Below are 22,863 nucleotides of genomic sequence, written 5' to 3'. Positions count from 1 at the left end.
CGCACACAAGAAAATGAAAACTTTGGCAGATAGAATGAAGTTAAACTACTCCTGACTTGAACTTTAATTAAAAATACTGTCGAAAAAGAACGGGTCAAAATGCTTAAATAACTGTAATAACTGCAGCCAAACGCGTATATGCTCGATTAATCAGAGACGGGGTTATTGACATGATGCAGCTGTCAAATGTGATGTGATGATGCTTCATGAACTGCATTAGTCGTTGTTTGGAGCACGCGGCTTTGGAGGCGAAGGAGAAGAAGACGCGCGTAATTGCGCATGAACACCAGACTATGAAGAAGTTTAGAACAGAGCTGGGGAGGAGACCTGAAGGGAAGGATTATTCCAGGGCAGCAAACACCAGTGCTGCTTCGTTACGGCTCCCCCTCATTCTCTCTCCAAACGCACTGCTCTACGTATTGGTCTCTGTTTCCGCTTCGCACGGTTGGTCATTGATGCGCAGTGGAGTGAGTGGGGAGGGACGGCGCGCGCTAGGAGTGGGAGACGTGGGGTTTGACAAGGCGGAGAAAGAGAAAGAGAGAGAAGAGGTGGAGAGAAGGAGGTGACGGACCTGCTCCTCTGGGACTCGGCTGTTTCTTACTGCTCGCTGCTATCGGCGGGATCTGCTCACAAAAACCGTCCGGGACTGTGAAATCAGGCTCCGAGGAGAGGTTTCCGCGAGGATCTCCACGCTCGCTTTGGCTGCCTGCGCTTGTGGGGAAACGTTGTGGAAGTAAATGTGGAGAGAGCGGGATACGTGGAGGATCTGCTGTGCAACTTCGTCGACTAAAACCGCCTGGATTATCCGATCATTGCACCAGTTTACACAGACAAACCAGGCGACGGTTCTCTATTGTGCCATCGCTGTGTTCCGCTCCAGCCTGCGACGTGGTTTTTATTTTAGGTAAACTGATCCTCTAATCCTGCTGCATGCGTCCATTGTTGTCGTAAGAAGCTGTTTGCATAAAGTGTTGGTAGAAGCAGAAGTGGACACCGTGTGAGTGTGATAGTGGAAAGTGAGAGGATTGTGATTCACTTTGTCCTGGACATCATCATCATCCTCATGTTGAGCTGTACCTGTTTATGGAATATGGATAATGTGATTCCTAAAAAGCGAGGCCTCTATGGTCAGACATCCTCAAAAAAACACTTCTTCCTATAACTCCTTTATTTTACCAATAACCTGTAATTGACTTTATTTATTATAACGATCTTCACAAACTAAAACTTGAGCTTATAAACTTATTTGACCAAGTTAAGTTCTGAGCTCCGATTTAATTAGACTTATTAGTAGGATGTTTAATTCTTATAAGTTACTTCCCTGAACTGTAATTGGTCACTAAACTTACGAAAATGAGAATCTTTCCATCACTTAGTGTGTTTACATATTCAGTCAGTATATTAAAGCTATTGTAAGCTTATTAAATTCAATATTTTAATAATATGGACACACACACACAGAGACATGCGCGCACACACACTGACATACTGTATGTGTTTGGTTCTTGCAGCTGGAGGTTCGGTGTAGTTTTCAACAGATCCGGTCATGGCGGACCAAGAGGAGACTTTTGGTCTCCCAAACTCTCCGGGTGGTGGCTCTGATTCGAAGGAAGCGCAGAGCGATAACAAATCAGAGAAACAGAACGGAACCTCGAGCAAATCCCCGTCATCACAGACAACCTACATCCAGCAGGTCAGTACTGGTCAGCGCGCGCAGGGCCTCGCTCTCACTGTGAGGTCACGTTTCCCACTTTCACAGGAAATAAATATTCCTCCCAGTTTCACAGTGTGGCTGTGGATCATAAAGAATCCACTGATGTCTTAAAAGTGAGAGTAGAATATACAGGTCATGTGAATGTAACTATATTTTAGGTATAATTTGAGTCCTAAAAAGGATGAAAAATTAATTCGAGAAAATAACATTTGAAAGTTTTTTATTGTGATTTTAAGACAAGACTATTATGGAAAATATGTATTCGCATGTGTGGGTGTTTAAATGGTAAAACAATGGTTATATTGTATAAACTTTATTACTTATTGTTTGCACGTGCAGTATATCATTGGTGCATAATTCTTATATTTCTTTTTAAATGCAAAGTAATAATTACTATTTTATATTAAGTTGTTTTGTTTGACCAAATCAGAGGCCCTTAAAAAAATGTAAGTGCAGTATATGACACACAGGTTTAAACAAAAGACATGAATGTGTTTTATTTTGAAGGGAATGGAGGGAATAAAGGTGTACCTGCACGAGAGGGAACTGTGGATGAAGTTTTATGAAGTTGGGACAGAGATGATCATCACCAAAGCAGGAAGGTAAGAAGTAAAAAAAAATAAACATTACATTACATTATATAGTAGTAGTAGTAGTATCATAATTCAAATTAAATCACAATAGCAGTTAAGTGACGGTCCTAACTAATTTATAGTATTTATGGTATGAGTGTTGTGGATTTATGTCACGTGCCTGTGATGGCAATGTTGTTGAGTATCTTTTGTGGGTTCACGTGAGTGTGTTTTTACGCATGTTTAACTGCACTGGAAACCAGTTTCCTTATGGCACAACACAGCTTCCATCAACACAGAGGAAACACAGTGATTCTTGTGGACGCTTTAGCGATCTGGGTGCATGATAAGTCTGTTCTACTCAGTGTTTCATGCCTCTGCAGCTTCTGCATATGTTGTGCGTCTGTGTAATTATGCGCAGACACTTTTTTTTTGCTGGTAACGCGTCTGGCGTGGACTGTACTGTGCCCTCAGACATACATGCAGTCTGAATAAGTTACATGGATTCATGCATTAATGCATGTCTGGTTGTGACTCACTCACTTGTGTGTGTATAATATGAACATTGGACATGTATAATTAATTAAACACGGATATCATTTCATTTCCTAACACACACACACACAGCTGCGCAAAGACTCAATTATACTCCCGTCACTCATGTTTCTCACATATTTGTTGGTGTGAAACGGTATTTACGCGCCACCACTATCACCCCCACAGTGACGAGAGCAGATGGCCTAATTCACATCACATGTTGACAAAATACCAAATGAATGTGCAAAAGTTTGACTAAAAAAACATCTGCTTTATAAAGTTTTACGCGCAAAGTTCCATTCAGACCTGGCGCACTGAAATGTACCTTTACCTTTTCAAAGCAGATTATCTGAGGAGTTCACGTTAAATTTGGTTTAGCTTGCATTTTGTATGACTACAATTTCGTGCATTTATTTACTTAAAGTTCTTATTTCCTAATGTTCCAATAAAGGAATGAAGGAATGGATGCCTGCTCCATCTGAATGTTTTTTAAAATGGCCAATCTTTGATGTGAAATCTATGATTTCTTCCGCAGAGCAGAAAACCATGTTAAACACACACACACACACACGCACACACACACACACACACACACACACACACACACACACACACACACACACACACACACACACACACACACACACACACACACACACACACACACACACACACACACCGCAGTCTATTTTTTGCCCGTGTGTGTTTTTCCAGAAATACTCCACACTGCCCTATTTTGTCCTTCGCAGGCGAATGTTCCCCAGCTTCAAAGTGAAGGTCACGGGACTGAACCCCAAAACTAAATATATTCTCCTGATGGATGTCGTTCCTGCGGACGATCACCGATACAAATTCGCCGACAATAAATGGTAAGTGATCATAAAAAAACAAACGAGGACTTTTAACTTTTGGTTTTACGCACGGTTCATAACAACGAAAAAAGCTTATATTGTTGTCCTGGTGGACGTGAACTGAAATTTAAACGTGTTTGTTTTTATATTGTTGCCCAGAAATTAATAAATAAGAGAGGGATGTTTCTGTTTGAGCGGCCATTTCAGTGCCGAACTGATGTTTGTTTGACTTTTCCCAAAACTCTTTACGCACCGCAACCCACACTGGAGCACAAACTCTTGTTTGTGTCAGTGCCTTTTCATGAGGAGATATTTTGGCTGTGCCAATACCGATAATGACCTGTTCAAAGTCTGTCCTGGAACTAATAATTCCCCTCTTGATCTATGGCAGTGTTGGGGAAAGAGTTTGCCAGCTCTGACTATATTGCCAATTAACCAGCTAATGAAAGTATTTTAAGTTACTATTAAAAAAAGAACCAGTGCAAATGTGTTGTTTTTCATCTAAAGTGTGTACAAACAATTGATTTGGGGTAATTAATATAATAAATAAATATATATCACCGCCTCCAACTAAAAAATAATTCAAAAATGTTAAGTATTTCACTTTTATAAGTTAAATAATATAGTTGATAGTTGTTACCGTGTGTGTGACTGTGCTGTTGTCGTGATCCAGGTCTGTGACCGGGAAGGCTGAGCCCGCTATGCCCGGGAGGCTCTACGTTCACCCGGACTCTCCCGCCACAGGGGCGCACTGGATGAGGCAGCTCGTCTCTTTCCAGAAGCTCAAACTGACCAACAACCACCTGGACCCGTTCGGACACGTAGGTGCCTAGGCCTATATCATTTATCTTTTATTAAACCACGTTCCCACATCGCATGACACGACAGATGTCCAGAAATATAGTTATGTTATATCTCATGGTTTGAGCTCAATGTTGTTGTTTTTTTAACAGCGGATCAATGTTAAATCATTAAATGCGTAAAGACTCAGTGATGAATCTGAACGACCTACGCTATAGGAATTTATTATTATAATTTTATCACATGAAAAATGTTACTAAATTAAAAATAACATTAATCATTTAAAGTCATAAGAAAAGATTGAATTTAAATTACATTTAAATAAAATGTAATTTTAATATCGAAAGTAAACAGGCCAAACTTTATGGTACTTTCAGTTTTGTTGTTCCTGGTATATTTTTTGCTGTTTAATTTTCTTTTTAAAGCTATTTTCGTTCTTTTCTTTTTCTTTTTTATAAATATTCTGCAGGGAGATTTGGACAAAGTTCAACTAAGTATGAAACTCCATAAAATACAGTAAAATGTGATCTATTTTCGTACTTAAAGTAAAAGTAAAAAAAAATAATAATAATACAATTTTCATGTTTTGAGTGTAATTTTTGACAGATAAGTTTTTTAAAAAAGAATTGTGGAAACTGTAAGATAAAGCAACATTTAACAACATTTCAAATAGTTTCGAGATTTGAAAGAATTTACACCAGGAACATTTTTCCTCACATGCACTTAATAAATGCCTTAGAAAAGAAAAAAGTACCTTAGACATGAATGAGCCTCAGTGTGGCCCTAATGTGCACACATTGAGTCTCTAACCATCATGATCATCATTGGATTTAAACAAAGTTTACAAAAACATCAACATTCTGATATTAACCTGATTTTCCATATACAATTAGAAGAAATCTGATTGAGAAATGTGGAGCATTGTGATTTTAGTCACATATACACCACATGTTCATGTCCCTTTTTCCAGTTTTTGCTGCTATAGAAGTAAATTAAACACTGTGTTGTGCTCTGTGACATGTACACGTGAAGCTGGACTGTTGGTGTCCACATAAATATAGTCACTGATCGTCAAGATGAATGTGTTGCTTCATCCTGGAAACTCCTTGGTGCCGTTTGTTGCTTGGATTTATTATTATTATTTATTTAAGATCTCCCTGGATGCATGAAAAGATACAGACCTCCTGGAAGAAGTCTGCTTTCATAGAAGGGAACAACATGAACTCTTTTTAGGAAAAAGAAAAGATGCAGTTACACACTTATTTTTGCCAGTGAGGCAAACTTTAAATCTCATTATTTTAAATTCAGGCCCTGGCTCCCTTGCAGGCGTTTGTATTCCTTGTCTACAAAACACAAATATCACTCACTTTATCATCATATTTTCATGCTACAAATGAGTCCACTGGCAGCAGGTTCTCATAAAAGTTTGAATTGATGGGCTCGTTAAATAGACTTGTAAGATGTCTTATTAAAATGTTCAGTGTTGATTAAAGTAAATTAAAAAAGCTGCATTTTATCTTGTAAATGTATTTAATCTGGTGCAGAGGCAGCTTTTAAAATAATAATAATAAAAAAATCATATTTCTGTGATGTAGTAGTAAATGCATACTGAACACACACAATTATTCAGACACTCTGAAATAAGACGTCTTTCAAATATTTGGTTACCAAAGCAAAAAAAATACATATATATTTAATATTTTTTTACACACTATCCACAAGACACCTTTACTGCTTGTTACCCTGCCAAAGCCCAGCCGGTGAAATACAAGTCGGGGAATGTGTGCAGTGTTGTAGATTTTGGGTTAAAGTGCATTTTTTTGATTGGTTGCAGTGGTTTTTCTGTGCAGGGAGACGGCACACCATGGGATTCATAAATGAACCGCTGGTGGCTGGCCAGAAAATCGACTCCCTCCATCAGCTTGTTGGTCCAGCTGGTTGAAATAACTTGTAGATGATTTATAATTACTATAGGAGTGAGACACGAGAGCAAAACATATTGCCGATGCTAGATTGTGGGGAACGGCTCAGGACACAGGGCAGGGCCCCGGGAGTAGACATTATTTCTCTGGAAATGTCTGGTTATTAGACACATGTCAGCAGAACGAGCAGCGGCGAACTCACAGCTCAGCAGAGAACCAGTCTGAGGAGGTTAAGACCTGAGGGGCAGGAGTGCGACAGAGATTGTATTTGTTTAAATTAAGATGTCTAAAGATACACTGTGGAACATGGTATGCAGTCTTTATTGGTGCAAGTTGCATGTTGCAGCTATAAGCTCACTATAAAACTCAATGGATATTCAGGGTGCTCCATTGTGGGCTATTATAAAAACATGGTGGTACAGCCTATGTAGAGCTGACCTGGCTCCTGATATTAATATTCCAATCCAACTTTATTTATAAAGCACTTTAACAACAACAACAGCTGAAACAAAGAACAAACAATAAAATAAAAAAACAACACAGATACAATAAAACTATTTAAAAAAAACAAAGTCTCATACTGGGTCGAAAGCCAAAGAGTAAAAATGGGTTTTAAGATGTGTTTTAAAAGTGATATTAATATTTTATTTCATAATAAGTTTTAGGGTTATCAACACTTAGTCCTACACAACAGATCTTAAATAAATAAAATACAATCATATGCATAAAAAGTTGCTTGCACTCCCCTATAGAGACATTGAATGCATCGTTGAATATGGAGCATGAGCATGTTGGGGGGTGGGGGTGGGGGGTTGATACCATAGCCTTTTTTTCTTCTTTGCTAGACAGGGATTCAAACCAGCAACCCTCCAGTTACAATCCTATTTCCTGAGTATTTCCATTCTGTGCCATGTCAGACTTTTACAATCGACTGCATTCACAAAACTGCTGATCAAAATATAAAATATGAAGTATTGACAACCCAAGAATGTGGTGTGTAAAGATGCCACTGATTTAAATAATAATAATAATAATAATAATCTAATAGTATTAGTATATATAGTATAGTATACTGCTATATAATAAGTGTGTGATGTTAAATAGCAGAGGTTTTCCTCCTCACAGAGGAACTCTCTTCAGTCTCACTGTTATGAATCCAAGTAAGCAAAATTGGTGTTGTTTTCTTAAAATTCCTCCAAATCATTTGTTTTTGTCTCAAGTTTCATACCAAGCTGCACTCCTCTGCTTTGATCTCCCTCTCCCCCCTGAGAATATTTCTCTTCAGTGTTATTCATCTCCCTTCCCCTCACTCTGCCGCCGCTCTCGTCTTCCCCGTCTTCCCACACATGTTTGGGCCGGGAGGGTGGAGTGTGAGGATCCTCACTGTTTATGTTTGACTGGCAGTTGTGCGATGAGCAATGGATGATGGCGTACAAAGCCGGGCTAATGCCGAGGCTCGGGGGAAACTCTCTGATGTGCGGGGGACTTGAAAGCAAAAGGGCAGCAGCACGAGACCAAGAGTGATCCCTCACTATCATTAAATACTATCATCCAGAGGCTGGGAGGGAGGAGGGAGGAGGGGGGGGAGGCAGAGATACAGAGATGCAGGCAGGGGCAGTGACTGGGCCAGGGAGACGAGGCGTGTGCTGGGGCCCCAGTGGGTGGTCCACAACCCCCCCATACTATAACACACATACTGGACTTTGGGAATCCACAGTCAGTGGACCATGTTTTTTTTTCCCCTCAGTGAAATATCTATACACCATTTTTAGCTGAAATCATGTGATCAGTGTTGGGTCTGCAGACCTTAAATGAACCAGCAGTGGAATGTGTTTTGTTTAACTTCACTTTTCTCTTCACTATGTGCTATAATAGCTCGGGAAAGTGATTTGATTGGACGTAAGGTCATCTTGTGACTCCAACCAGGGTGGAAATGCTGCTTGATAGTTGGAAAACATGCATTAATAACAATATATATATGTTAAAGAGTTGATGATAAGGCAAAACTCTCATAGTAAAAATAACAGTTATATACATAAACATAATTCTTTTCTAGAGTCTAGAGAGAGACTCTCTGTCAAAATATGTTGCCAAGTATAGCAGTTGGAGGCTTAAATGCAGGAATATTATTATTTTTTATTATATCAATATTTTCTTACACCTACTAATTAATAGTTTTCAGTGGGACAACAAATGTAATAGCATTTCAACAGTGAAATGTAACTGTTCTGTTTTTAAGTGGAAACATATATTCTTACTTTCCTCCAAATAATTGAACTGATCATATAAAAAAAAAAAACAATTGTAGGAGACAGTTTTCCATAAAACTCCCCATGAACCTTCTTATTTACAGAGACACACACAGTGATATTTTCTGCACGGTGCATGGCAGGCAGATGACACACATTTTTTACCCATCACAAAAAAATCTATTGCATGACTGTTGTATCTCTGGCTCCGAGAATGAACTTGGGGTAACGTTTGTGCAGTAATGCAGGACCCCCCCCCCCCCCCCCCCACACACACACACACACAGGCACCGACACAGGGTCACATTGATCCCTTGTCTGTTCTCAGGCTGACAGTGAAAGGCAGGTACAAAAACAAGCTTTGAGATAAGAGATAAAGAAGAATGCCTATGTGGGAGGATGGGACTGAGGAGGGAATCCTGGGAATAAAGCTGTATTTCTTTTTAGACCTAAACAGTGAAGGTGTTTAGATTTTGGAGAAAATAATAATAATAATAATAATAAAAAAAACATTAGATTTCCACAAGGCAGATGACTATTCTGTTGTTAAAAGTGCCACAAAATAGAAGTTCAAAGCTCAAGTTCAGCAGTGTGGACCACGTCGAAGTCATCACTTAGCACAGACTAGGTCTGTGTAAGCTGACAGGGGCAATGAGGGAAGACGCTCATCTGGCATCTCATCTACTCTGAGTGGCTGTTACCATGGTAACCATTCTGTAAAACTCTAACATGATGTAATGAGATTCAATTCAGTTTTCAGTCTGACATAGAAGTGCTCCAACATTTGATTTGTTTACACGGAGAAGTCACAGTGAGGGTTTTTGCAAAAAAGAAAAATCTATTTTGTTTTGTTTGATTAATTGTTGATGAAACAATGAATTATCAATTTCATGTTGTAGTGATATTGATATTAATGACAAACGTATCATATCATAATTATAATTATAATCCATGTCTTACATTTGCCTTTTGTTTTGGATATTTAAAGTGGAAAATACAACACGTGGGTAATGTGCATTACTTTAAGTTCATTTTATAAGGTGATAATTTAAGGGAAAATAAATATATAAATCAATTTCTTTACTTTTTTTCCCCTTAAATTATCACCTTCATTTTTTTTCCTTAACTTAAAAGCTCAAATGATCACTGCTGTTTCATTTATTTAATTATACTTTTTTTATTCAAAAATAATTAACACGGCTTCTGTGCACATTTCTGTAAACTGCAGATCATCTTGAATTCGATGCACAAATATCAGCCGCGGATCCACATCGTGAAGGCGGACGAAAACAACGGCTTTGGCTCCAAAAACACGGCCTTCTGCACCCACGTCTTCCCCGAGACCGCGTTCATCGCGGTCACGTCCTACCAGAACCACAAGGTAAGAAGAGTTCACTCATCACGTGTTTACCGCAAAATGAGACGCGGAAAATATGAGTAAAAATACAAGGGCGTGTTTTTAATGAGTGGATTTAACTTTAACAGCATTCGTTTTATTTATCTTTCGAACAATTAGACGCATTAATGACTTTCATCCAAGGCTTTGAATTATGAAAGGGGCAAATTAATTAAATGAATTAATTGTGAGTTCACAGGTTACATTATATTTTATTATTATAAAAAATAGTCATGAACATAATAATCATATGTTACAACGAATAATGATAATAATAATAATAATATTTAGTTTAACCATTGGGGATCGAATTAATTTGTTTTTTTCCGACACACGCATTTATAGATTTGAAGGTAAACATCGGAGCTGTTTGTGTTTGCTCGAGGCCGTGCAGCCTCGTACTTGTTGATAATTGGACTTGCGTGTTAAGAAGCAGAAATAAAACGGTGTATTTACTCTGAACACACACACACACACACTCGCACACATCCCAGGACGTGCAGATATCTGTAAACAGCATCTGTTTAACATCATTTAACCGTGTGTGTGTGTGTGTGTGTGTGTGTGTGTGTGTGTGTACAGACCTACATGTTTTTAGTTTTAGGGACATGGGAGAAAGGGGCTAAAGCTCATAATGTCCCCACAGCCAATCAGAAGCCTCTGCGCTTCTGGGAACAGGAAGCGCAAAATGAGCGACATTCTGAAGAAACCATTCATTATTTTTCAAACATGTTATTGGGGGCCGAGATCGTAACCCGGGGCTAATTATTGGGGGCATTCCAGAACTGCAGGAAAACAAGCATTTCTGATTTCCTGGCAGTTTTTTTTTTTTTTTTTTTTTTTAAATCTAACAGTCTCACATCTGCTGAAACAATATGTGCTGCAGGCATGAGGCCAACTCACCTGCTGCACTCAGCTAATGAAAACGCCCAAAGTGTCATACTTCCTCTCACAGCTGCAATTTCTCATTTTGCTTTCTTTTTTTTAAACCGAGCTTTGTTTTCTGAAATTGGGTTTTTGTTTTGTTTGTTTTTTTTAAATCAAATTCTTTTCAAAATGAGGCATTGGTTGTTTTTAATGAGTTTGGACACAGTGCATTCTTTCTTTCTTCTTCTTTCTTTCATTTTAAGTTGTGAAGTTGTAGTGTCTGGAGGCCAATTCTCTCAAATTAGGTTTTCATATATACTTCTTTTTATCATCTGAGCTCAGTAAAAAGGAAAACACACATGGTTTTTGTTTTTTAAATATATGATTTTCTTTTTGTTGTATGGTCAGACTCTCACTCTTGGTCAGTCTCATATAGAGTAACTTAAAGGGATACTTGAGTAAAAGTATGTTTCCAGAAGTTGAAGTCACTTTTTTTTAATCATATTAAGTAAAAGTCTTAAAGTGTATGCAGTTTACTGTACTTAAGTATCAAAAGTAATTTTCTGATATCAAATGTACTTAAGCATAGGAGTATAAGTATTAAAGAAGTGAGGATTGAGACATGGTAGCTCAGTGGTATAGCGAGTTGTCTTTCAACTGGAAAGCTGTGGGTTCAATTCCTGGCCTTAAGCAAGATGTTAGAGTGTGTGAATGGGTAAGAAAGATGTGTGAAAGGGGCAAAACTATTGTGTAAAGCAGCTCATCAAGACTTGAAAACCAAATAATTACCAACTCTTCTGATTTTTTCTGGTAGTAACGAGGAACAAAGATAGTTAGAGGAAATGTAGTGGAGTAAGTAAAAGTAAAAGTAAAAAGTTGCTAGAAATAGAACAGATATAGAACAGAATAGAATTTTGTACTTAAGTACAAATACTTTGATTACATTACAACACTGCTCTGGTTATTTATCTGTCTTATTGAGTCGATTAAAGAGATTTAAAGGGACGTTGAACATTTCTGCTCCAATTTTTAAAAAGGAACGAAACAAGGTTTGTTGAAGGTGAAGTTTGTGTGCAGACAAGCCTCTAGTCTTGTCAGAAAAGTGGAAGCAAACACACTCGCACACACCCCCCCCGCACACACACACACCACACACACACACACACACACACACACACACACACACACACACACACACACACACACACACACACACACACACACACACACACACAGGAGCTGTCAACTGCCAGAAAGCACTACAGCACTAATGAGAATATCCTGGATATCCTTTTTGTTTCTCAAAAAACTTTAATTTTTTCTATTTGTGTGTGTGTGTGTGTGTGTGTGTGTGTGTGTGTGTGTGTGTGTGTGTGTGTGTGTGTGTGTGTGTGTGTGTGTGTGCGAGAGCCAGAGACCATCAAATGTAGCATCATAAATGATGTCTTACTGAGACATGGGGTTTTTATGGACCTGTTCAGCTTCAGGATGCCTCAAAACTTCATGGGTTTCCGCAAATGTGATGTTTTATGTCATTCTCTCCAGTGACTCGTAAGCAGTAGTTGTGTTTTTCTTTTTTTCTTTTTTCCGATGCATCCAAAAACCCATCAAACTTAAGCTCCACACACAGATGTCTCGTGTGCAGCCTGAAGCCGAGGAGGCCGCTCTGTCTGTGTGTATCGAGTGTAGGATACTGAAATGTTGCAGAATAGCTATTTCTGGACAAAGAGATTGATTTTCATTGAAAATTTAGTGGGGGTCAAGTGTTTTTCATTGCACTGTGTATGTTGCTCTTTTTTTTGCAGATAACCCAGCTGAAGATTGAGAACAACCCCTTTGCAAAGGGGTTCCGTGGAAGCGATGACATGGAGCTGCACAGGATGTCCAGAATGCAAAGGTACAGCTATAGAAAGTTTTATAGAAACGCTGACACAAACTCAACCGATGGCAAACGAGTAGATAAATGCAGTCTGACCGCAATTACTGACATCCTGGTCACACTGTCACTTAACAAGACCCACTTCAATGCTTCTATCACCTTGGCGTAAGCCACTTATGACTTATACTCAGTGATGTAAGTGTGGCTCTTGATCTTTGGCCAGTTTTCATGCTGAAGACTTTTATGGCTGAAAAAAAAAAAAAATCCTCTGAAAGACAAACTGCAACATCTCCTTTCCACACTCCTTCCACCAGGATATTCCAGCTGCTTATGTGTTTGGCTGCATGTGTGTATGTGTGTGTGTGTGTGTGTGTGCTCGACTAGTGGTATGGTTTGGTCCAGCAGCTGAGGCAGTACATGACCACGTTGCTTCTCTCTCCCTCTCTCTCTCTGTTATTCAGTCCAGATGAGGGATACTGCGTGGAAAACACTTTTTCAAAGGACAAAATCTGGTTTCTAAACTCAGAGCACACACACGCCCCAACCCCCCTCCTTTTTAGTCCACCAATGCAGATGTATATAGAGCACGTGTCAAACTCAAGGTCCGGGGGCCAGATGTGGCCCGCCACGTCATTTTATGTGGCCCGCAAGTGATTAATTGCTCTTAAAAATAGGTCTATGCTGCTTTAAGGCATGCGTTGACCATAAACTACATTTCCCACAATGCATAGCGATCGTGTTACCCGCAAAGTGACGCCACTATCGCAGAGTATCACTGTATATGCATCATGCAACGAGTGAAATTGAATAAGTAATAAATACTGCAAGTTATTTAGCAATAAACGGAGTAGTTGCATTTATTTTACATTATATTTGTTTACATTTAGTTACATTTATTCTTTATGACAGTTACACATGGCCCTTTAAGGGTAACCATTATGCTGATGTGGCCCTCAGTGAAAATGAGTTTGACACCCCTGATATAGAGTCTAGAATAATGTGCAATAGAGTGTATTATAGTATTATTAAAGTATATCCTTCTTTTTTTTAGCACAACCGATGGGCAGTCTGATGATTGATGATTTTTGTTCCCATTTTCACCAACTATATAAACACACCTGAGCAAGACGTACTTAAAAAAAAAAAATATGATTGAATTTGTGAAATTTGGAAATTCCTCACATTTCAAAGTTCGCTTGGCTAATTTTTTTATGAACAAAAATAGAAGAAAAACAGTCTATTTTGTGATTTCCACACAATTACCACTACTCACTACACAATAACCACTAAAAAAAATATGTGATAAAAAATTAATCGTAATTTTGACTCAACAACACCTAAATATGTGACCTATAAGTAAGAACACACCCCCTATGTCCATATAAGGAGTTGTGCTTTATTCCCGCTGCAATTTACCAAGGGTGCACCTATGACACAGATCCGTGCCATAGGTGCACTATGGGTTAAAAAGAGAGGGGGGGGGGGTTGACTGCTTCCTTACTGTAATCCTCCATCTAAACCACAGATTAAAGGTTTTTGTAATTAAGCATCTCAGATTAACGCCCTGATCTATGCTGCAGAGCATTAAACACCAGGTAGATTTCTGCACTTTTGTTTCATATATAAAAATGGCATTCTCGATCACATCAGACACACGTTAAGTTCCTTTAAGTAGGTGCGTGCCACAAGATAATAGGACATTTTAAGTGAAATGAATCTCACCCCCTCAAACCCTCGCACACATATAGAGAGGTTGGTGAGAGGCCAAACCACACCATCAGTCTTACACGCCATTGTCCGAGCCTGCCAAGTACAGTAAGCCCTGCACGTCTGCTCCTGGTTACAGTTTGTGAAGGGAGAGCTTTAGACACGCAAAACAGGACACAGTCTGAAACTGAGGCCATCCCTGAAATCAAAGACCCTAAAGTAGCAAAAATGATCTATTGAAGGATCCTGTGGATGAATAGGAGTGAAATACACGCTGGTGTTTCCAAGGGTTTTCCCCCAACAGACGAGTCTCTCTATATCTGTGTGAAGTTGTCTTAGCTTCAATTCCAGTCATATATTATTATTTAACAAGTGCTTGTGTATTTATATGGTATATAATAATATTTCACAAAATATTCCACATGTTTCTTTCATGAAGGCATTTTATGGACTGTCGTGAAAGAAACATGTTGTTTTCCATAAACCTTTTTGAGGGGTCTGGATTAATTATTACTCTGCTTTATTATCTCTCTCTTTTTCACTCTCTTTTAATAACCTCTTCACTTTTACATGTTTTATATCTTTATAATTGTCTTATTGTTTCTGTAACTATTTGTCTATGCTGCTATCTTGACCAGGTACTCCCTGGTAGAAGAGATCTTGTATCTCAATGGGACACTTCCTGGCTAAATAAAGGATAAATAAATGAAAAACTAAAATAAAACAAATGGCACATTTAAAACCCACATAAGCACCTAAAGGTCAAAATGTGGGTGAAATAATTTGTATTTGCAAGTAATGGAAGATTAAATACGTATAATTAATTTTCATGACTGTATGAATTGTTTTTCTTTACCCAAGAATGAGTCTTTTAGACTCTTTTAGATTCCGCTCTACGTGGACCGCCATTTTGTATATATATCCCACAACAGATAAACTAAATATCTTTTAAGTTTTACATCTTTAAAATCATGCACACAACTGCAACTAAAAAGACTTACTGCACCTTTATGTGTGAATTGTGTATTTTCCGTCATGTTGTCAGTACGATCTTAAGAAAATCTGCCAAAGTGCTACAGAATTAAATTAGCTCTATCCTTTAAAAAACCCATTTACTAACATGTTCATCTGTCCATCTGTTTGTTTGTTTGTCTCTCTCTAGCACAAAGGAGTATCCAGTGGTGCCTCGCAGCACAGTGAGACAGAGAGTGGGCTCCAGCCAGAGCCCGTTCAGTGGGGAGGTTCAGGGCCTGGGCACCCCGAGCACCCTGAGCTCCCAGTACTCCCAGTGCGAGAACGGGGTCACGAGCACCTCACAGGACATGCTGCCTCAGTCGGGCTCCTACCCCGTGCCGCATGAGCACAGTCAGGACTACCACTGCATCAAGAGGAAAGGTAGGAGACGCGACTCTTTAAAGACTGACGTGAACCATCAACTTAGAGATTTGGTTTCAAATGTGAGACCAAAGTCAAAATCCAAGGTTTCTATTATTAAACTGCATACAGCTAAGGGATAGACACAGATAAACACATGTTTTTGTGTCACATGAGTTGAAACCCATCAATATCTGGAAGCATTATAACTATCTCTATTTTTAAATGCTTTTAAATGTGTGTTTGTTTTAACAAAAAGCACATAAAAACATATTAAACTGTAAATATGTATGTAATGTATTCTGTGCTCTTTCACTGGACAGCCTTTTGTATTAAATGCTAGCACATGTTGCACTAAGTACAAAACACATAATAAAACGGCATAAACACAGTTTGCAACTCACAAAGGCTGCAATAAATGTTTCTATGAGCTATGCAAATGAACATGCAACACATTTTCAATCTATTTTCAATCACACTGAACACTGACTTCACAATGTATCGCAGGTCAAATAACAAATTAGATATTTTCCTTAATATGTAACATATGTGCATGAAAGGTCCAATGATAATCCAAATTATGTGTTTTTTGTTGTTGTTTTTTTACAAAGAATGTAAAATGTGCCTAAATGCATATAACTGTTCTGATAATTGAATAGAGGAATACAGGTTTTCCAATTTTCCAAACTCAGCAAAAAGTTGTTGTTGTAGAGCAGGGGTGTCAAACTCATTTTCACTGAGGGCCACATCAGCATAATGGTTAGGCCTCAAAGGGTCAGATGTAACTACAACATGTAACCAAATATAATGTAAAATAAAGGTAACAACTACGTAACATATTGCTAAATTACTTTCTGTATTTATTACTTATTCAATTTCACTCATCGCATGCTGCATATACAATGATACACTGCGATCTAGTGGCGGTGCTGTCACTTTGCGGGTAACACAATCGCCATGCATTGTGGGAAATGTAGTTTATGGTCAACGCATGCCTTAAAGCAGCATAGACCTATTTTAACACAGATTTTTAAGACCAATTAATCACTCTCGGGCCATATAAAATGACCTGGCGGGCCACATCTAGCCCCTGGGCCTTGAGTTGGACACATGTTGTAGTGACAAAAGTGATTAACGCTCCTCTTTATCTCTGTCATTCCAACTGTAGTCGAGGACGACTGTCACTCAGGTGAGCACAGCTATAAGAAAGCCTACCTGGAGAGCTCGTCCAGTGAAGAGGACCATTACTACCGTCCTGTCAGCTACACCCAGAGCCTCGGCCTCGCCGGCGGGCCCTACCGCAGTGAAGCCAACCAGCGGCAGGCGTGCATGTACGCCAGCGCGTCGCAGGGCGCCGAGCCCGTTCCCAGCTTGGAGGACATCAGCTGCAACACATGGGCCGGCGTCTCTCCCTATGGGAGTTGCTCGGTCACCACCATGCAGTCCATGGAGAGGCTGCCCTACCAGCACTTCTCTGCTCACTTCACCTCAGGGTCCCTGGTGTCCAGACTTGGCGGGGTCGGAGGTCACGCCTCGCCGCAGCTGGGTGACGGCCACCACGCAGCCATGTACCAGAGCTCCATGGCCCACCAGACTCTGGGCCGCCAGTGCAGCCCCGGTGCTGGGATCCAGTCGCCTACAGGCAGCCTACAGGGAAACGAGTACTTGTACACGCACGGCATCCCACGTACTTTATCGCCACACCAGTACCACAGTGTACACAGTGTCAGCATCATGCCAGAGTGGAATGAGAACAGCTAAGGGAAAGCTGAAATGAAGAAAACAAAAAGACAAAAAGGACCAAAATAAGAAGGCAGAGGTTTAGATAACTTCATATTTATATTTTTTAGAGATGCAACAGTGGACATTTGTGAGATCTCGACGAGGAAAAACAAGCATTGCCTCACTTAACTTGTTGTGATAGCATCTGCACTTATAAGAAAAAATGACATAAGTATGAACAAAGATGACATGGACTGTAAAAAAAAATAAAACTTACACAAAGACTTTCCACAGCGTGTAGTCAAACAGGAAACAGTGGGAATGCAGACACTGACCAAGAGGAGAAAACAGTCTCCTGGTTTATAGTGTCATCACTCAGAGGAGTTTTTTGTGGATGTTTCAGAGATGAGAGAAAATCCTTTCATCATACAGACTCTTCTCTTCCATGTCCCAAAATCATGTAAAAAGTGTATGTCTCTTTTTTTTGTAGTTTACAACTTACTTTGTAGTAAAAACTTTTTTTTTTTTTTAATTGAATAATCAAAAGTGAGCCTTTCTTGCGGCTCTGGTAACGTTGCATGCTCTTACATCTGTTAAATTATTTGGGTCCATCCATCCATCTAGAAAAGCTGGAACACGGGGAGGTACTCGAACCCAAATTCCCCTGACGTTTAATAATAATAACGTTTTTTCTGATTCTAACTAAAATTATAGCAGACTGCTCAATTAACCGTTTTAATGTGTTTATTATAGTGAGTTCACCATTAAAACCATCAGTTACAGCTTCCTCGGCCACCAAATGAGTGGTCAGAACCCAGAATCGATTCATCAATACAGATATTGGCTGTCAATCAAATGGTGTTGGCCCAGAAACACAACATGAAAACAACATAAATGATATATACAGATATATAACAGATTATAACTTGTTGAGTTGAGTTTGTTGAGTTCCTCTGCCCTCAGGTGGCCAAAATAAAGTCATTCAAAGTCATTTTTTAATTTAATCATCTGCAATATGTAATGCTATATGCACTTACTGAGAACAGTGACATTGAGCCCATAGTAGTCGTAGTGGATAAAGGTGACATCCTGATGTGAATGGGAGATATTAAAGATGCTCATTTTTTCAAACAAAAAATATTTCAATATTGTTGTTTCTATGGTTCACTGTTTTATTTCCAGGGTTGGTTCTACTTTTTGGTAAAACTGACTGTTTGTCATTCAATAAACAGAGCACGAAAAACTTGATTGTTGACAATGTTGAACCCAAAAATAGTGGAAAAACAACAACAATACAATGGGACCTACCAATTTATAAAAGTGGAAATGTTTCAAAAGAATAACAAGTGTCAAAACTTTCCTCAAAGTGTTCAAGCAAAGGGAAAATTACATACATCCCTACAATCTCTACATTTAAAATGTTTAGTTTTATATGTAGAATGTTGTGGGTTTTGATTGTTTGACAATAATCTTTGAATCCACATAGAGAAAAGTAAGAGTTGGAATAGTGTAGAATGTAAAATGCGAAACTCAAAATAGATTCTTTACACGTTATAAAGGTTAGTTTCACCGTACAGATGAGTAGAGGATTGTTTGTGGACTGAGGCATGTAGTCAATAGGATGTTATGTTGTCAATAGTATTTATTTTTCAGCCTGCGTCTGCTCATATCAAAGATAGACGGTCCAGTTATTTTTTTTTTTTACTGCTATTGTTTATAAGGTTTTTGTAATCATAATATAGAAAGGAGAAGATAGACAGCTGTCAAGAAGTATCAAAAATTAATGTTGAAACACATCAATAACTTTGTAAATAAAGATGTACATAACAGAATACCTGCAATAAATTTTAAAACATGAGTGCATTGATCTGTGTTTTACAAACTCTGCTGTTGAAGCTTTGCCACATCTAAGCAGGCACCTTATCAGAATAACTGGAAATAAGGACACAAGCTTTAAACTGTACAGTTAATGATAGCAGAGGAAAAACATTACATATTCTCATTTTTCTTCGTTTGTTCACTTTCAATTATAAAATCTTTACAAGTTGCTAAGTTAATATGATGCTGCAGTTAACTAATATGTTCCTTCTGCTGCTGGTTGAAGCTGTTTTATTAATTTAACGACACTAAAAATGAAAATGGTCAACAAACAAAAGAAAATACTGAATAAACGCACATGATTTAAGTTTTACCAACTGAAATATTATGTTTTTTCAGTGTACATGAGCAGTTTTCGTCATTGACTCGCTTCAAACATAGTTGTATATAAAATGGGATTATTTGAAAAGAGAATTCTTTGGTTGCAAATGTACAAAGTGTCATATACATTTTTCTTTGCGCAAAAGTTCCATTGAATCTGACACTGAGCCATCGTGCGGAATACACGAAATCAAAGCAGATAACTGGAGTTCAGCCACATTGCTTTTTTATTGTTCACACATGTGACTATATTCTACGATAAAAAGCCGTCTTGTGTAACAGTTTGGGAACTTTAACGCTTTTACACAAGAAGTAAAAGCAGAAGTGCTTCCTGTATCCAGAGCCAAAGAAGACGAGAGACGAGGATTTCCACTTGAAAGAGGATGTTGTGTTTCTTGGGTGTTACAGACCTGCAGCGACCGGACTGGACCACAAAACACCGACTACTCACTCGTTCTCATGAGGGACAAACAAAAGTATCCTCAAATCAAACCCGTGATTATAGATAGCAAGAGTTAATGTAAAAACTTGCACACGATACACACTAAGAGTTAAATCATCTGCTAAAACTATAACTGTGGGCATTCTAATAAAGTGCAGAAAGCCTAATTAAAGCGCCTATGAACAATTTGGTTTCTTTAAACCACCATAATGGCAGGAAAAGCTTCTGCAAAAATGAACAGTGCCAGTTTAAGCCAGCAGAGTTCAATTCAAAATCCAAGGAGATCGAGCAAGTCATCACAGAACTTGACAGACTGAAAATATCTGAGCCTTATCATGCCCACTGGGGTCATTATTCCAAACTTGCAGAATTCAGCCATCTTCAAATTTCTGATAAATGTTCAATTATCTTACTCTAGAGACCGCTTAGTCTTCAAAATAAAAGCATGTAAAATAAAGAAGATATTGAAGCTGGTAAGCGTTGGATTCAAAACTTGATATAAAGTGACTGTTACACACGTGGAACTTGCTTCGATTGTGTTTTATGGCAGTGATCCACCCTCGTCACCTCTTGGGATCTTTTGGAATCTGGTAAAATGCTCTGCTCTTTGCTTGTCCTGGAGCACAGCAGTTTTTCCACCATCTTTGTGTGAACGCAGCAGGCAAAGAGACTGACACATTGTCTGGTATACAACTGTTCGTCAAAGAACCAGCAAAACTGTTTTTAGCTGTGCTAACATCCTTGCACAAGGGTTTTCAAGGGTTTTCTAATCATCCAATAGCCTTCTAACGTGATTAGCAAACACAAAGTACCATTAGAACACTGGAGAGATGGTTGATGGAAATGGGCCTCTATACACCTATGTACATATTTCATTTAAAACCAGACGTTTACAGTCTGGTTTCAGACAATAGTTGTTTACCACAATGTAATAATGAGTGTATTTCTGATTTATTTAATGTTATATTCATTGGAAAAAAGTGTTTTTCCTTCAAAAAATAAGGACATTTCTAAGTGACCCCAAACTTTGGAACAGTCGTGTATACTGTGCCTCTATGGATTTGTGCAGCTTCCTGCCAAAATGGCGTTGTTTAGATTCTGACCGTTGCGCTATGGTATCATGTGACGTCAGCTCCCAGAGCTCTGTTGTGTCCCAATTTCCTTTCCCCCCCCCCATTTGTCTTTCACTGCTCCGCCCATCAAATCTGCGTCTTCAGCTCGTCTCCCCGCGATCCTACTCCACGATCCCTCCACATACTCTCTCTCCACTGTCTCTACCACCCCATGGCCAAACACACACTGCTGACCTAGACTCCCCAGCCTGCTTTGATGTGAGTGATGTGACCTCTGTGCTCCAGATGCCCCAACACCGCCAGTCTTATCCTCTGTGAGAGCCAGCACAGCCCACAGAGAAGGCCGGTCATTAACCCCATACAACCTGGGCCTCCCATCCACTGCTTAAACACATGATGTATCACAACACCCCCCCCCCCACCACCACCACCCCCCCACTCCCAATGTGTCTCCCTCAGATTTACCCAAACATGCGTGCGTGGGCGAGGAGCGATGATGCAATAGGCTCTTTAAACATTTAAAACAGGTCAGCTTTTCAAAGGGAGGAGCTGGAACCTTTGGCCACAGCTTCAGTTATCATAGTCAGTGGTTGAAAGTCTGGTGATATGTCAGCAGGGAAACAAATGAGTGTCTAAAGAAAGGACAGTCTGGATGATGAATGACACTTCACACAGGTACATCGCTGGATTATTTGGATTATACATGTGTATCTTTGCCCTACCTGGAATGATAGGGATAGACTGGATGGGATAGAATAATATTTTTACATCTACTAAGTCATTAAATATGATGAAACGTCATAAGAGAACGCATTACTGCGATATGTTGGCATTTAAATGAGAAGACACACACTGAACCCCACTTACATTATTTCTGCAGCAGAAAGAAAATTAAAACAAGTCATCTCAGAGTAATGATGAGTCATGATCCTCAGTCACCCGAAAATCTAAAAGCTAAACAAATCATCGTCTGGGTGCCCCCTCATGACAAAGTAGAAGAGTGCAAGAACAAGAGCATTCCTAGGGTTAGAAAAACGAGGGAGGGGGATTACTTTATTAAGACGTACTGAAACACAGATCACCATAGATGGATGAGCGCCTGCTCGCACAAAGAGGGTTTTCACAGAGTCAAATCCATCTCATGCAGGAGTCCCAAACATCTGTTGAAAAAGTCAAAGTAACGCAACTTTAGGTCTTTCATTAGAAACTATAGGAGCCCCCTTTTCAAAAAACCTTTAGATAAAAGGCTAAAACGTCAATGTCATGAGACTCTGTGGAAAAAAAGACAAAGAGAGGACGGGGCCAAAGCAGTGAGCTCTCCTTTTAAGAAAACACGTTTGTGATTTAAACTTCGCTTCAATCAGCAGAACATCTGGGCCGTTCCTCAGAAGGAGGCAAATGCTAATATTGCTCTTGCTGGAAGATAAAATAAAGTGGAATACACTACATTTAAGATGTTCTGAGGACAGATGCTCGATGCCTGCATGGCCTCGAGGCTTGTACAGGGATGGTAGCAGAGGACGGTCTGGAATTAGGGGAGCCCTCCATCAGATAACAC

The 22,863-nt window shown here is 39.2% G+C and overlaps 1 protein-coding gene across 1 annotated transcript; it reads left to right on the top strand.

Annotated features, from left to right (window-relative positions):
• Positions 1 to 1,546: 1,546 nt before the first annotated feature.
• On the top strand, positions 1,547 to 17,630 carry tbx5a (T-box transcription factor 5a; the record flags this gene model as incomplete). The annotated part of the gene is made up of 8 exons (XM_083902777.1): positions 1,547 to 1,693; positions 2,222 to 2,316; positions 3,573 to 3,692; positions 4,348 to 4,495; positions 9,875 to 10,027; positions 12,715 to 12,806; positions 15,658 to 15,890; positions 17,038 to 17,630. 8 exons carry the CDS (start codon positions 1,547 to 1,549, stop codon positions 17,628 to 17,630), a joined length of 1,581 nt encoding a protein of 526 aa, XP_083758903.1.
• Between the last annotated feature and the right edge of the window lie 5,233 nt (positions 17,631 to 22,863).

The sequence above is a fragment of the Microchirus variegatus genome, assembly GCF_963457635.1.
Source record: "Microchirus variegatus genome assembly, chromosome: 16".
NCBI lineage: Eukaryota > Metazoa > Chordata > Actinopteri > Pleuronectiformes > Soleidae > Microchirus > Microchirus variegatus.
Note: the sequence above shows the minus strand (reverse complement) of the source record. Positions and strands in the feature narration are given on the sequence as shown.